The 15748-nt window shown below is 39.2% G+C and overlaps 1 protein-coding gene across 1 annotated transcript in view; it reads right to left on the bottom strand.

Annotated features, from left to right (window-relative positions):
- Positions 1 to 610: 610 nt before the first annotated feature.
- Positions 611 to 15748, bottom strand: part of evplb (envoplakin b) — a 17171-nt gene continuing 2033 nt past the window's right edge. Inside the window, exons 2-22 of the mRNA XM_052550976.1 lie at positions 14026 to 14125; positions 13751 to 13905; positions 13540 to 13663; positions 12093 to 12212; positions 11348 to 11389; positions 11074 to 11235; positions 10689 to 10796; positions 9296 to 9391; positions 9087 to 9197; positions 8864 to 9010; positions 8573 to 8727; positions 8386 to 8483; positions 7363 to 7535; positions 7069 to 7247; positions 6817 to 6955; positions 5551 to 5744; positions 5276 to 5426; positions 5026 to 5109; positions 4830 to 4934; positions 4652 to 4744; positions 611 to 4518 (exon numbers count right to left, since the gene is read on the bottom strand). Of these exons, the coding sequence (XP_052406936.1) occupies positions 1063 to 4518; positions 4652 to 4744; positions 4830 to 4934; positions 5026 to 5109; positions 5276 to 5426; positions 5551 to 5744; positions 6817 to 6955; positions 7069 to 7247; positions 7363 to 7535; positions 8386 to 8483; positions 8573 to 8727; positions 8864 to 9010; positions 9087 to 9197; positions 9296 to 9391; positions 10689 to 10796; positions 11074 to 11235; positions 11348 to 11389; positions 12093 to 12212; positions 13540 to 13663; positions 13751 to 13905; positions 14026 to 14125 (5992 nt within the window). The 3' untranslated portion in view covers positions 611 to 1062. The remainder of the gene's footprint in view (positions 4519 to 4651; positions 4745 to 4829; positions 4935 to 5025; positions 5110 to 5275; positions 5427 to 5550; positions 5745 to 6816; positions 6956 to 7068; positions 7248 to 7362; positions 7536 to 8385; positions 8484 to 8572; positions 8728 to 8863; positions 9011 to 9086; positions 9198 to 9295; positions 9392 to 10688; positions 10797 to 11073; positions 11236 to 11347; positions 11390 to 12092; positions 12213 to 13539; positions 13664 to 13750; positions 13906 to 14025; positions 14126 to 15748) is intronic.

Raw genomic sequence — 15748 nt, 5'->3', positions numbered from 1 at the left:
AGGCTACGTTCACACTGCAGGCTGAAACAACCCAATTCAGATTTTTTTGCCCCTATGCCACCTGTATCTGATCTTTTCATGACAGTCTGAACGACACAGATCCGATCTTTTCAAATGTGACCCAGGCCACTTGGGTATGTGGTCCTGAATCCGATACGTATCCAATCTTTTGAAATGCGACCCCCGTCTGAACGGCCAGGCCAAATGTATGCGACCTGTACATCATTGATACGCTACAAACGTCATAATTCTGCGTTGAAGTAGGCGGGAACGAGAAAAGCCACTCACATCAGTATCCCACCTCTCCTGGCTGCGACTCTGCACCCACACGTTTCTCTGTACTGACATTGCTAACACTGCTCCACAAAACGCCATGGCCAAAAACCTTGCTCTCCTCCTCCTTTTTAATTTTCTTCTTAAAACGAGAAGATTGTAATTGTGCTGGCTCCGTTGGGAAAATAACTTTAATATTGCAAAAAGAACTACACTGTTGTTGACATCCATGTTTAACGTTAGCTACTTCCGCAAACAACGAGTGACGTCGTTCACGGTTGAGTACTCTTCTGCGCATGCGGGTCACTTCTGGGTCATTTCACGTTCACACAGGAGATCACAAAAGGTCGCATTTATTTGGAAATGTGAACGCCTTGCAAAAAAAGTTCCCTTCACGGACTCCAGCTTGGGAATCCCAGCTATTAAGCATTTTCATTCAGAGATTGACTTTAGAATTAATTTATTTAAAATCATTTGCTTTGAGATTGATAGAATTGAGATTGACTTTATTTGACTCTAGTAATTCACTTTTCCTTGTTGGAAAATCAGTACATAGTCATTTTGGGTATATATGAAACAGAAACAATTCAGCAGCCCATTCATCAAGATAAACCAGAAAATAATGAGTAACTGAAAGAGCATGTTAAAAACAAAGACAGGAAAAGATAAAAAAGTAAAAGTATGAGAGGCTCCAGAGATTATTTTATATACGTTTATGAAAAAAGCCAGAGAATCAAAAGTCCCTTGCTTTGCAGAACTTAAATCTGTTTTCACACTTGTGTGTTGTCTTCATCTTTTGGAGAATTTGTAGCTGGAATAGGATGGAGCGTCAATGGTGTCAGTCGAGGCGGCTGGGAGCAGGAGCAGACCTGTGGTCTGGTCCCTCTTGCATCGAGCCATGGCCTCTTTATACGTGATCTTTTCCTTCTTGATGGGGTCGATCACATTCGTTACGAAGGTTGAATCATCCTGAAGTTGCTTGGCCACAGATTCGTCGATCAGTTTTGTATCGACGGCTTTCTGTATGTTGATGCGACCTGCTCGTTTTGGGTCTACCAGTCCACCAGTCAGAACCTGTGCCTCCATGAACCACACTGCACTGTCGTTGGGGATCCATCCTTTGCGGGCGGCTTCTCCCACTGACATTCGCTCTTTGGACACGGGGTCTTCAAAACCAGTAAAGGCCTTCTGGGCAGTGAGGAGTTTTCGAAGCTGGCTCGAATCGATCAATCCACGCTCTGCCGCCTTGTGAATGGAGAGCTTGTCCTTCTTGCTTAGGTCCACAATACCTCCAGTGGCGGCCTGAGCTTCCAGAAGCCTCATCGCTGTGTCTTCATCAATCAGTTTGCGTGTTAGGGCACTTCGTACGGACATGCGGCTCTCTGTGGTGACATCGAAGACACCAGAAATCGGGAAGAGCTCATCTCCACTGGTGTTTACCAGGGAGTTCAAGTTGCTGTTGCTAGAGGATAAGTGGCGTGTCATTGTGGAGGAGTTTGTTGGAGCGAGTGTCTGAACAGTTGTTGTTTGTGTTGTACTTAGAGGAGGGAAGGACAGTGTTTTCTTTTCCCCTGCAACCAGAAGAGCAAACTCTGAAATGGTCATTTTTCCGTCTCTGTAGAGCTGAAGGTCATATTGGGTCAGTCTGCCATTTTTCAGGGCTGTCTCGATGGAGTACTGCTTCCCGCTTTTACGATCCTGCAGAAGCGTGGTCTCACCTTGAGGACCAGCGGTTGTGATTTCCTCCCAGCTACACTCAAGCTCTTGGAGGTGGATGTACTGATTGCGATCAATCAGACCCTCAAGATAGGCATCATAAGGTGACATGTCTTTGCCAGTCTCTGGGTCAAGAATGGTGATTTTGGTGGAGACGTTGGTCTCTCTGGTGTTTGTATCTGCATGTTGCACTGCCTTTGCTTGTTTCTGGAGGTCCATGATAGTAATTTCCCGCTGGTTGATAAGGTCTTTCACTTCCAGGATTTCTCTCTCCAGACGCTGGAGTTCAGACTCCAGCTTGATGGTCTTTTGCCTGTTGACTTGGTTTCTCTCACTCAAGAGTTTGGATTGATGTTGGAAAGTTATGGTGATCTCCTGCTTTTGAGACTCCAGTCTTCTCAACTCCTGGAGAAGTTCGTTTTGCTCTTTCTTGATTCTATCCCTGTAAACAATCATGGTGGTCTCTTCTTGAGAGAAATTTGTTCTGGTTGTCTGAATACGAGTTATTTTGTTGGTCAGTCGCAGAAATTCTTCATCTTTGAGGGCTCTAGCATTCTTCAACTGGGTGAGTTGAGCTCTAAGGTTTTCTCTCTCAGACTCCACCGCTTGGTCCTTCTCAACCCTGATAACCTCTTTGTGGATGACCCTCTCCACAGATTTCTCTTTGGTCAGGGACTCTATCCTGATTTTGAGGTTTCGAATATCTCTCTCCAGGCGGGTAAAGCTGGCACTCTCATTTTCCAGGGTAGCACGAAGGTCAGTGATTCGTTTGTCCACTATAGGGTCTCTCTCAACTTTCAAAACCTCCTCTATAACAATCTTTTCCTCAACAGGCGTTGGACAAGTTTCAAGTTCATAGATTCTAGCCTTGATTTGTCTCAGCTCTGTCTCTACTAGGATCTTCTTTTGCCTATCCACTAGCTCCAGCTTCTTCTCCAGCTCCAGGACTAGAGATCTCATCTGCTGCACGTCCAGTTCAAGCTGCCTACGACCCTTGATGGTCTCTTCCAAAGTCTTGACTAACCTTTCGTGGGCAAGAATCTGACTGGGATCTGTCTGGAGGCGCACAATTTCTTGGACAACAACCCTTTCCTCAGGTTTCTGTCTCTCCAGCACAATATACTTGTTTTGAAGGTCAAACACATTCTCCTCTACTGTTCGACGGCGCTGTACTTCGTCACGTACTTCCTTCCTGAGACGTTCAGCTTCCTTCTCCAGAAGAGGGTCATTTTCATACTTTATCAATTCTTTGGTCACCACTTTAGTCTCCACCTTCGATCTTTCGGCCTTCCATTCATCCCTGTCCTTTCGTAGACGATTCACCCGATTCATTGTGGAGTCATAGTTGGTTCTCAAAATGGTGAGCTGCTCATTCAACCTCTTAATTTCTTTGACAATTTCAGGACTCCTCTCTTCTTTCACCACTTCTCGAGTCATCTCCTTCAGTTCTACCTTGGGCTTCTCGGCACGCAGAGTCTTTAGATCCACCATGATCACATTGATCTCATTCTCGATGCTAGTACGCCGTTTGCTGATTTCAAGAAGCTCATTTCTCAGCCGTCTCAGTTCCACTTCTGTCTCAGGGTCAATTCTAAAGATCTCATGGATGATCTCATTAAACTCAACCTTTTGTTTGATGGTCTCCACTTGGCTGTAGCGGAGCTGAAGGCTGGATAACTCTTTCATCAAAATACTGTATTCTCGTATGAGCTCTTCCAGGTGTACACGGAGGGTCTTTGACTCCTGTAGGAGATCAGCATCTTGCTCAACCCTTTTCACCTCTTTGATGACAGTTTTTGGTTGTATAGTTGGAATAATCCTCTCTAGATTATTGATCTGACTCCTAATCTGGAATATCTGATCATTCAGGTTCTGGCATCTCATACCCTCATCCGAGATCTCGTTCTTCAAGGTAATCACAGATTTCAGCATTTCAGGGTCTTTTTCCAGCTTCAAAACCTCTTTCAGGACCACTTTCTCTTTAATTACTGGCCTCTTAGTCTCCAAGACAGTAACTTCCGTTCTCATCTGTACCGTTTCACTCTCGTGCAATCGGATTTCCTCCTTTAGTTTGAGTATGAGTTCCCTGATCCTCGCAGCTTCAACATCCAATTTGGGATCACGCTCAATTTCTGTAAGCACTTTTGTTACAAGCTTGGGCTTCACGTCGATAATCTCTCGTTCATGACTGACAATTTTTTTGTTGACGATCTCAATTTCTGTCTGCAATAGGGATCGTTTATTGAACTCTTCGGTTATCCTCCTCTTCAGTGCTTCCAAGTCTGCCTCCAGCTTCTGATCACGGTAGTAATGCACAGTTTCCTTTTCTTCCACTCGTTCCACACCTCTCCGACTCTTCAGGGACATCATCCGTTTCCTGTAGGTGGCTAAATCATTCTCAGCATGACTGCGGCGAGCTATTTCCTCAGCCAGCTCTCGCTTCAGACCGTCAACTTCGTCCATGTCTCTCTGCTGACTTTGCATCTGAACTTGCTGCCTGACCACCACATGGCTCACAATTTCATCATTCTATTCATGGAATACAAATAAAGATTTGTTTAGTTTAAGATTATAAGTTCATGGTAGCTGTACACTCTTCGACAACATTTGGCATTAACTTGTTATTTATTCCAATGATTATTGCAGCTTTGAAAGTCAGTACCTTATTGATGAGGTCCTTGGCTAAGATCACTTGATTCAATAGTTGATTATTCTGTGCTGATACTTCAGAATAGAGGTTCACAGCATCCCTTTCCTAAAAAGTAACCAATTGTACAGAAATTTGGAAATGTACATAAACAAGTAGTCATTATTATGGTCATTATGACAAAGCAACCTACCTTCTTTTGCACAGCTTCAGCCAGGGTGATGTAATCAGTACTTTTTGTGTTTATTTCTGGTTTTCCCAATGCATTGCGGTATTTGTTTGTATTCAGCTCATACTCCTGAAGACACAGAAGCAAAAGACCATTTGCATTGATGCACTAACAAGTGAAATGTGCAGTAGTATGATGGTGTTCAAGATGGCCGTCGTACATTAAGAACATCCTGCAGTTCATGAGAAATTTTCACCAAACGGTTTACATCATCTTGCTTTCTATTGATGTCTTCAACTGCTCTCTGCAAACCAAAAACAAATTTACATGCAATATAAATTTGACACATCTGAGATATTTAAATGAGATGCATGTCATTTCCATGAAAATAGTGGCACTAAACAGAATGGCATAAAAAAATAATCCAAATTAACCATTTTAAAACCGTACCAATAAAACTTAATACTGACCGTCTGAGAGTTTTGCTTGGCATAGATTTGTGACGCACTTTCACCAGGCCGAACTTCGTTATTGGGCATATTGATGAGGAAAGCAGTGAGCGACTGGATGGCACTGTTAAATTCCTGATTTTTATTGACAGCCTCTTGCAACAGAGTCGCCCTGTGAAGTAAAAAGTTTAAAACAGAGTTTAAAGGTGTGTAGCATCATAAAAAAGTAGATTTGCCTCATTAAAAAAAAAAATATGTCAACATAAATGATAAAAGGCCTCTTTATAACACTTCACCTTTGCTGTAGCTGGCTGTTGATGTTAGAGTAGCGATTCCTCAAGCGCCTGACCTCGGCCTCTTGATGGCGGATATCAGGGCAATACTCCTGGAAGCCCTTCTGCAGGGAGCTACACGCCTGCTCTGTTACTTCCAGCTCACGGTTCAACTGCTGGATGTCATTTTTCTTGGATGCAACCTCTTTGCTCATGATCTAAAGAGAAAACAATTGCAGACATACAGAAACATCTTACATTGTTTGAATGGGAAGTTGTACCATATCAAAACCATTACTGCTTTTATTTCAACATTAAGGGCCTGTTTACACTAGTGCATTTTTTCCCCCTAAAACTGCATTTTAAAATGAAAACGATCCACTTGCGGTTTCACTGCATTTCAGACACTATCTTTTTCCACGCTGAAAACTGAAAATGCATGTCACATGATCATTGATGCCTGTACAACAATGAGCATGATGTTATTGTTTACACGGTCGTCAAGGATACAGGGAGCGAATGTGGGCAGCCATGCCATTGTTTTCAAAAGTCTTCGTTTTGGTCCATTTGAACTGAAATGCAGCTGGAGTTTACATACTAAAATGGAGTCAGCTGCGTTTTTGAAAGTCTCGGTTTTCAAGGGACAAAAATGTCAGAGTAGAGTGAACAAGAGGCGTAAACCTTGCAAAAGTTATGTGTTTTAAAATGAAAACGACCCATTGTAAACGTAGCCTAAATCTAAGATATTTAGTTAATGGCTGGTAAATTGGTGGTCTCTTTCATAAGGCTACGGTTCACTACTCTTATGCTCACCAAGGCTGCAATTATTTGTCCAAAACACAGTAAAAACTGTATTATTGTGAAATATTATTACATATCAAGTGTCACATGATTCTACAGAAATCATTCTAATATGCTGATATGATATGAATATGTAAATTTGAAACATTTTTCATTATTATCAATGTTGAAAACAGTTGTGCTGCTTCATACTTTTGTAGAAACTGATACATTTCATTTTCAGGATTTTTAATCAATCAACCAATCAAACCAAAGCATGCATCCTTTTTTAAACAAATATAAATAAACAAATTATTCATTTGTTTTTTAAAAATCATAGTGATCGCACAACTTTTCAGTTACTTTATTTAAAAATAATAATAATAATTATTATTATTGTATATTTAAGAACATAAATGATGTCAGAATCTCAGTTTTTGGCTGAAATATCCCTATAATATTATAGATAAAGACTCATATCAGCATGGTGTGTGTGTGATAAGTGTCTACCTGCAGCTGTTTGGAGTGGATGCGGATGGCGTTGGGCTCATCTAAGATGCCGGTGTCTGCAGCCAACTGATCCTCGAACACCGTCAGCATGTCGTCCACCTTCTTGATCTGTTTCTCCAGGAACATGGAAGATGCGGCCCTGAGGAAACAATCCCATGCTTGAACCATAGTATCACCCCCAAAATCCATCGTAAAACCACAGTACTTTATGAAGCCTTGCTAGTATAATTTACCACAGGCATGCGTTCTTACTTCTTGCTGTAGAGATCAGAGAGGGCGGTGATGTCGTCTATCTTGTTGCTGACTTTGCTCAGTTTCAGCGGCAGCGAGGACGTGGTGGGCCCCAGGGGTTTCTGGGATATCAGTGGCTCCATTTCCCTTTGAGCCGATGCTTTCTCAGCCTCCAGGTTCTTCAGAATCATGACAAAACTCTGGAGAGATCAAACCAAAGTGAAAGTCACTCAATGTTTCATTTGTGTCTTCTTTGACTAGCTAAATAATCAGATTTAGACTCAAAAATCTTTTGGTTTTGTTTCCCACTCTTACATCCTGGTCTTTGATTCTGGCGGTCAGATCTCCGATGGGTGCGGCACGGTCTAACTGAGACCTCATTCGGTTCTGGATGTCCTTCTCTAACTTCAGCAGGTCTGAATAGATCTGTTCCAGTCGGCTGTCAATGAGGCCGGCCTTCGCGCTGTCGGGAACCGTGGCCACAGCGACTGCCGGGAGGAATAACATCATTTACCACTCAAATTTAATATGACGCCTCAACCCCAGGCCATCCAAGATGTAGATCAGTTTGTTTCTTCATCAGATTTGGAGAAATGCAGCATTGCATCAGTCGCTCAGCAATAGTTCCACTGCAGTGAATGGGTGCCGTCAGAATGATAGTTCAAACAGCTGATAAAAGCATCACAATAATCCACACCACTCCAGTCCATCAGTTAAAGTCTTGTAAGAAATCTCTATGTTTGAGTGGAGCAAATCCATCATTAAGGAGTTTTTAACTTCAAACTGTCGATCCCGGCTAAAATACGAGTCCATTATATATAATAGCATTTCCTCCAGTTATAAAAGTGATCCCCTGTTTCCCTCACATCAAAATCCACCCACATATTTGTTCAGATCTGTTTTGGACTGTAAACGGTGTTTGATCTGTGCATATTTCTCTCCTGATTCAGACCAGTCGACTTTTTCACCAGTGAAACCAATATTATGAATTAGTATTTCAGCTGGAAGCAACAGTTTGAAGTTAAAACGCCTTACTTATGGAGTAGTTTCTTACAAACATACAGTTTTTTTACATCTCAAGACTTTAACTGATAGACTGGAGTGGTGTGGATTACTTATTGTGATGTTTTATCAGCTGTTTGGACTCTCATTCTGACGGCACCCATTCACTCCAGAGCATCCATTGGTGAGCAAGTGATATAATGCTACATTTCTCCAAATTTTATGAAGAAACAAAATCATCTTGGAGCACATTTTCAGTAAAGGTTATTTTTTGAGTGAATATATATAAAACTCAATATAAAAAAAAACTATAAAAAAACTAATAGTATATTATACCCTGTTTTACGAACTGCACTGTTTCCAGGGTCGGTGTCTTGGCCTGGGTCTGTAGAGCGGACCTCGTCTTCTTCAGATCGGAGAAATCCCTGCTCAGACTGGAAACGAGAGAAACACAGGACTGTTAAAACAGGAAGCGGCTGGGAGAACTACACCAGCACTTCCTGTGTCTCGGGAGCTTCCTCACCTGTCCACCTTGTTGATGGCGGCTGAATCGGGCGGAGGGATGAGGAAGCAGACTCCTGGGATGAGCTTGGTCTCTCCCGTGCTGGACTTCACCTCCCAGATCTCCTGTCTGGGATCAGAGACCAGCGTGACCCTGTCGCCTCTTTTCACAGAGTCCTGCAGCACAGAAACCTTTAGCATCTTCCTTTCCAAATCTTTTTACAACATCCTAAAAGTCTTTACCATCACTTGTGATCAATGTAAAGCATACTTGCTGAATACAAGTATTAATTTCAGGCAGAGCGGACGTTACCTTGTCCATGCTCCAGTCACACAGGGCGATGGCGCTGATGTGTTTGTCTGTGGTGCTGCGGCGCAGGGGTAGAGGGGCGATGTTGGTGCAAAGCTCTCTCAGATCCGCCAGACGCTGCTCGTTCCTCATGACGGACCTCTCCTCAGCCTGCACACAAACACACACTTGTTAACCATACGGGATTACTAATATATCACAGTGTGTGTGTGTGTGTGTGTCTGACCTCCAGCGTCAGCAGGATCTCAGAGTTGCTCATGTTGTTCAGCGCTGACGGTTCGGTCGTGGATTTGATTCTCTTCAGCGACTCAGTGAACGTCTCCAAATCCAGCTGATACTGAGATCAAAACACACATGCAGTCGTTTGAGTAAATGCTCATCTGAATCTCCTGCTTCTTATGTCATGTGTGTGTGTGTGTGTGTGTGTTTGCGTACTTTCTTGTATTCCTCCACGTTGTCCAGGTGTGTGTCCTGACACAGACACAGATTGAGGAATTGCTGCCACTCTCTCGACACGTCTGTGCAGTACGACTGAAACACACGGGAAATCACCTTCATTCAGCCAATCGGTAAATCATCGAACAGACGAATGAACTAATTCACGAACAAGAAATCAAATACACCAGGAACACATGTGTTGAGAAACGGTGACGCGAATGACTGATTAAATAAATAAACAAATGAACATAAATGACCAAACAAGTTAATAATAAAAATTAATAGTGAGGGAATAATTGAATGAACTGAAAAGCAAATTAATTAAATTGTTAAAAAAATAAACAAACTGAAATAAATGATTGTTTGAGGTAATAAGTGAACAAACAAATACTCAAAGAAACCAAAACGGTCAAAGAAAACTAAAACAAATGACCATTATTAAATAAATGATACGAGGAATGAACAAAACATTATCAAATCAGAAATTTATCAATAAATATGTTAGTGACTGAATGAATAAACTGTCAAACAAATGAAATAAATAAATTGATGAATGCACAAATAAATGATCAAACACAAATGAATAATGAATCAGTGTGTTCTTCGTTGAATGAACAAATGAATTAACAAACTAAATGAACAGAACAAATTTATACTAAATAAATGTGTGAATAAATGAACAAACTAATGAATTGAGAAGCAAATTATTGTATAATGCGTTAATATGTTAGTGAGGGATATAATAAATTAACTGACAGATGCATGAACGCATGATTAAATAAATATATGTGTGAATCAATTAACTAAAAATACGCTGTTTAATGAATGAACAAACAAATGAACAATTAATTAACGGTTAGTGAGAGAATGAATAAATGAATGAACTGTAAAAAAAATAAACGAATACATAATACCAAAATAGGTAACACTTTAGAATAAGGTTCCATTAGTTAATGTTAGTTAATGTATTAATTAACATGAACAAACAATGAATAATACATTTATTACTGTATTTATTCATCTTCGTTAATGTTAGTTAATAAAAATACAGTTATTCATTGTTAGTTCATGGTAATTCACAGTGCATTAACTAATGTTAACAAGCACAACTTTTGATTTAAATAATGCATTAGTAAATGTTGAAATTAACATGAACTAAGACTTATAAATGCTGTAGAAGGATTGTTCTTGCTTAGTTCATGTTAACGAACGTAGTTAACTAACATTAACTAATGGAACCTTATTCTAAAGTGTTACCCTAAAATATTCAATGAATAGATGAACTTAGGCGAGCTAGTGAAAGAATGAATAAATAAACAACTAATCATAAATGATAAACAAACAGAATAAATGAAGAAAGCAGTAAACCACTGACTGACTGAATGAATACCTTAACAATGGCCGAGCCGGGGTGTTTGTTTTTGATGAGCACACTGGCGTCCTCCTGTATCTGGCTCACCTCCTTCTCGTGTGACAGCAGACCGTTGTTCTTAAACCTCTGAAACACATGCAGAAACATCATTCATATAAAGGCATGGGTAAAAAATATCAAGAGAAATATTTGTTATCAAATAGCTGACGGTAGCCATTGACTTCCACAGTATAGATAAAGAAGATCCTATAAGAGTCAATGGAGACTAGAAAGTGTTTGGTTGCCAACATTCTTCGAAGTATCTTCTCTTTATATTCAGCAGGAAAATAAAACTAACCCTAACAGGAGTGAAACAACTTGTGAGTGAGCAAATAATGTTTGATGAGTTTGTAGTGCTGCTCACCTCAAAGTCCATGCGCACCCCTGCGCTGTCCATCATGCGCTCGCTCCAGTCTCGGCTCATGATCTTGTGCTGCTGTTCACTCAGATACAGCAGCTCTTTACTGACGCTGTGCATGAACTCATAGAGAGACGCCAGGTGCTGCCGGCGCCGCTCACTCGCCTCCTGCACACACACACACACACACACACACTCACTACACAGATCTGCACTTCACCACAGCAGTAATGCACATTTCTGTCACTGGGAAACATGACCAGATTTCAGAAAGTCTTACCAGGAGATCTGCATACTGCTTCTGAAGAGCCGAGGAGTTATCCTGTTAGAGAAGAACAGTGTCCAGTGGATGTTAGAGAATAATATTACAACTGTAATACAATACTGTAATACAACCTTAGCAATGTTGTTAAGTTAAAGCATAAAAAGTTGCATAAAACTGTACTTGATTAAAAAAATAAACAAGTAGGCAATAATGCAATTAATATTAGTTCAAATAAACTAATAATAAACCACACTTCTACAGCACTTAATCATTAAATCATTTACTAATTAATGACTTTAAATTGTATTTATTTATTTGTTAAATTAAGTTAATTCACTGTGAACTAACATGAACAAACAATTCAGAGTTGTATTTTTATTTATTAACATTATCCGAGTCTAATAAATGCTTTTAAAATATATATTTCTCAGTGTTCGTTCATTTTTGCTGCTGAATTAACTAATGTTAACAAATGAAACATTATTATTAAGTGTGAAATATATTAAAAAAAATGTACAAACAAAAATGATCCTATATTGTTCTACAATTATTCTACAAGAACTCAAGTGAAAGGGGGAAACATTATTAAAATGAATTAAATGAGTGTTATGCTAAAGGCACTTGGTTCCCATCCTCTGGAATCTGATTTACACAGTGCTAGTAAAAGTGCATGTGTGTGTTTGTTTACTGTGTGTGTGTGTGTGTGTGTGTGAGTGTGAGTGTGTGTGTGTGTGTGTGTGTGTGTGTGTGTGAGACTGACGCTGCTGCTCTCCAGGGCCGAGCGATACGCCTCCATCTGTTTGTGCAGGATGTTATGTGCTGCGATCTGTTTCTCCACATCAGACAGAGTTGGACCGTAAACATCTCCCTGAATCAGCTTCTGAAACACACACACACACACACACACATGTATAAAGCTCCTTCAGACGCTCTTGGCTTCTCTGATGTCTCTTGAGCTGTTTGGAGATGAATAGAGCTCTTGGTGTTTCATGAAATCTTCCTCAGATCTGTGTTTCTGGGTGCTTGAAAGCGGTTTTCTGTCTTTGAGAAGCCATCAACCCTCAAACATGAGGCAGCTATATTATCTTCTGTATAAAGACCCAATTTTAGGTTTGAAAAAAATATATATATATTATAAATACGCTTAAAAAATATTTGGGAAATATTTAGTTATTATTTAGTTACTACTATATATATATATATATATATATATATATATATATATATATATATATATATATATATATATATTAGTTATTATATTACTTTAGTTAATTTATTTACTTTTTTCTATTATAGAACTTCATCATCATTTATTTATTTACTATTTTCTGTCTTCATTGTTTTTTAATGTAACATTAATTTAAGTATTTAATCTAATTTGTATTTATTTACTTATTTATTTTAATCCATTTATCTTTTTGTTGTTGTTTGTTTTTGTCAATCTAATGTGTATATACTTATTTATCTGTAATTAAATGTTTACAAAATTATTTAGAAAATATACAGATTCTGTTATAATATATAGTAATATATATTAAACTATATTTTTATACATAGTCTCTATTGAATAAATAGTTTTCTTCTAAGCATTGTATTCTTATAGTACTATATGTATTTATTATATTTATTTAATGTATTTAGTTTTAATATTTCTGTTAGTATTTCGTTTAATACATTTTTACATTCTTTTTTAAATATTTAATAAGTATTTGAAAAACATAATTTAACATTTTTACTATTATAGCACTGTACTGTTATAGTACTATATCTATGTTGATTTAATGTATTATCATTTTTGCATTTATTTAGTTTTTTGTGTTTATTTTAAGCAATTTTTAATTGAATACAATTTCTTCCTTTGTTTTTGTTTTAATCTAATGTCTAGCTATTACTTATTTATTTGAATACAATTTTTGTTTATGTATATACATCTTTTAGTTTTTTATCATTTATATATGTTTGCTTTTTTTTTACATTTCTCTAAATATTTTTGTTTCTATGCACATTCTAGCTCTCCCTTCTGCACCTTTAGTTTGTCTCGACCTCAGTTTGAATCCTGCTTTAAAGCACCAGATCCCAGATCTTCTTGAGGAAAGGTTCTGGGGTCACATCAGACTGGACAAGCCTCGTCTGAAGCTCGTTTAACTGCTCTTTTCCTCTCACTTCTCTCTGTTGCTCGTATTGATGTTGTGCTGATGTGTCACCTGTTTGTCGGACAGCAGTTTGCTCCAGTCGACTCCGGGAGGCAGGTAGATCTCGTGCAGCTGGCCGTACAGATCTCTGTAGGTGCTGCAGTATTTGGACCAGCGCTCGTGCAGGTTACTCACACTACACACACACACACACATCAGAGGAAAGCGTTAGTGCTGAGCGCTCGCTCGAGTGTACGGTGTGTGTTTGTGTTTGTGGACTCACTCTCGCTCGATCTCGCTGGCCTGTGGGTGCTGCAGTTTTTTGGCTTTGCTGACGTCCATGAAGAGGTCCTTCAGTAAGACCTCGGCCTGAGACAGGTTCTCTGCGGCCGGACCCTGCTGTTTGAGAGGAGAACCTGCACGCTTGTTCTCCAGATCCTGATCGTACAAACAAAACAGCTGGATTAACAATTTAGCATGTGTGCTAATGAGCTAGCTTTGATTTGAGAGACAACATATATGAAATATCATTGATGTGTGTGTGTGTGTGTGTCTCGCCTCCAGCAGCAGTTTATCGGCCAGCAGGACGTTCTTCTCCACCTGGTCTGCGTTCTTCTGCAGGCGTGTGTTCACAGCCAGCATGTCATTGGCCTGCGACCTGAACAGATGGAAACACGAGAGAGACGTTCAGCATCACTCCAGCACCATAAACATCCCATTCACACCTGCTGCAGAAACACACACGTCTCAAGCTCAAGTATGTGTTTAACAGAGTGAGTCAATGCTGGTTTGTCAAGCTCAACAAAAGAAATGACATTTCATCAGAATTCAGTTTCTACTTTCTCCAACGCCGAAATTAATCTACATATGTCAATCAGGATTCAAGGCAAGCTCATCTGTGTTTATTGTGCTGACATTCCTGCAGTCGTTTACACAACCGCGTCACACCCTCCTGAGAGAGAGAGAGAGAGAGAGAGTGATTGACAGGTGTGTGGGCGTGTCTGTGGAATGTTGAGGTGGAACTCTGGAGGAATTCCTGCTCCGCTCTTGAGGAATCTCTACTGCTGCTGCTGTATAAAGTCACACCCTGGCTCTGTCTTTACTCAATCCAGCGTGCGGCCGCCATTACAAGCCAAAGAGCCATTCATGCCACACATTTCTGGGGAGGGATCTGGGCGGATTGTGTGAGTCTTTCTGCTCTCCTCTGTGGCATTTCACAACACTGTGCCGTTATTATTTCACTGCACAGATATAATAAGAGACCTCATGAAGTATTTGCACTAAATCTTCATTTGTCAAAATTCATGCAATGGTCATATTCACAATTTTGGAAGATCAATCAATCAATAAATCGATCAAGGTGGTCAAAAAACTGACAATTTGTAAATATTATAAAGGTTAATTGAGAGACAGCATGAAATACTTGTATTCTCATTTGTAAAGAACCTTGTAATGGCAATATTCACAATTTAAATAAATGAATGAATGAATGAAAAGGTAATTAAACATTTTGAAAAATATTATATAATACATACAATAACATTTTAAAAAAATAGAAAATATAGCAACAAATTAATTCAAAAATAGGGGAAAAAATATAATGCATGTTATTAAGATACATATTAAGAAACTGCATGATATATGTCAACTTTTACAAATTAATTTGACAAAATTCATACTATGATTAAAAAATTAAATTAAATTAAAATTAAAATTTTAATTTTAATACTATGATTAAGCTCACCAGCTAAAAAAATGAATGAATGAATGTTGATAAAGTTGATAAATCTATGATATATTATAGAGACTATAATTTTAAAAATTAATTGTCAAAATGCATACAATAATCATTTACCATACACAAAAAAATAAAAATTTAATAAAATAAAGTGAACAATGGTGAAAACAGATTTAGAGTGTTTTAATAATCAGAGGAAGGTGAAACTATAGTGAGCGACTGCTGAAACATGCCACAAACTCCTGAACAGCCGTCATCTCGAAGGAAACAAATGTTTACGAGTCGAACTCAAACACAGGGAGATTTTGCTCATTCAAATCCAACAATTAACCATTCATAAATTACACCAATCAGTGACACATCAGCATGAGGAACGAATTACTCACGCTGATTAGCACACAATTCGAGTCTGGGTTAAACACACACCTCCCGATACACACACACACACACACACAGAGGAGAACCGGTGCTTTAAACAACACACCCATCTTTACATGGGCTGATCCTGAACACAAGAGCGGCTCACAAACAGCCTCAGCGGGA

The sequence above is a fragment of the Carassius gibelio genome, chromosome B3, assembly GCF_023724105.1.
Source record: "Carassius gibelio isolate Cgi1373 ecotype wild population from Czech Republic chromosome B3, carGib1.2-hapl.c, whole genome shotgun sequence".
NCBI classification, from domain to species: Eukaryota; Metazoa; Chordata; class Actinopteri; order Cypriniformes; family Cyprinidae; genus Carassius; species Carassius gibelio.
Note: the sequence above shows the minus strand (reverse complement) of the source record. Positions and strands in the feature narration are given on the sequence as shown.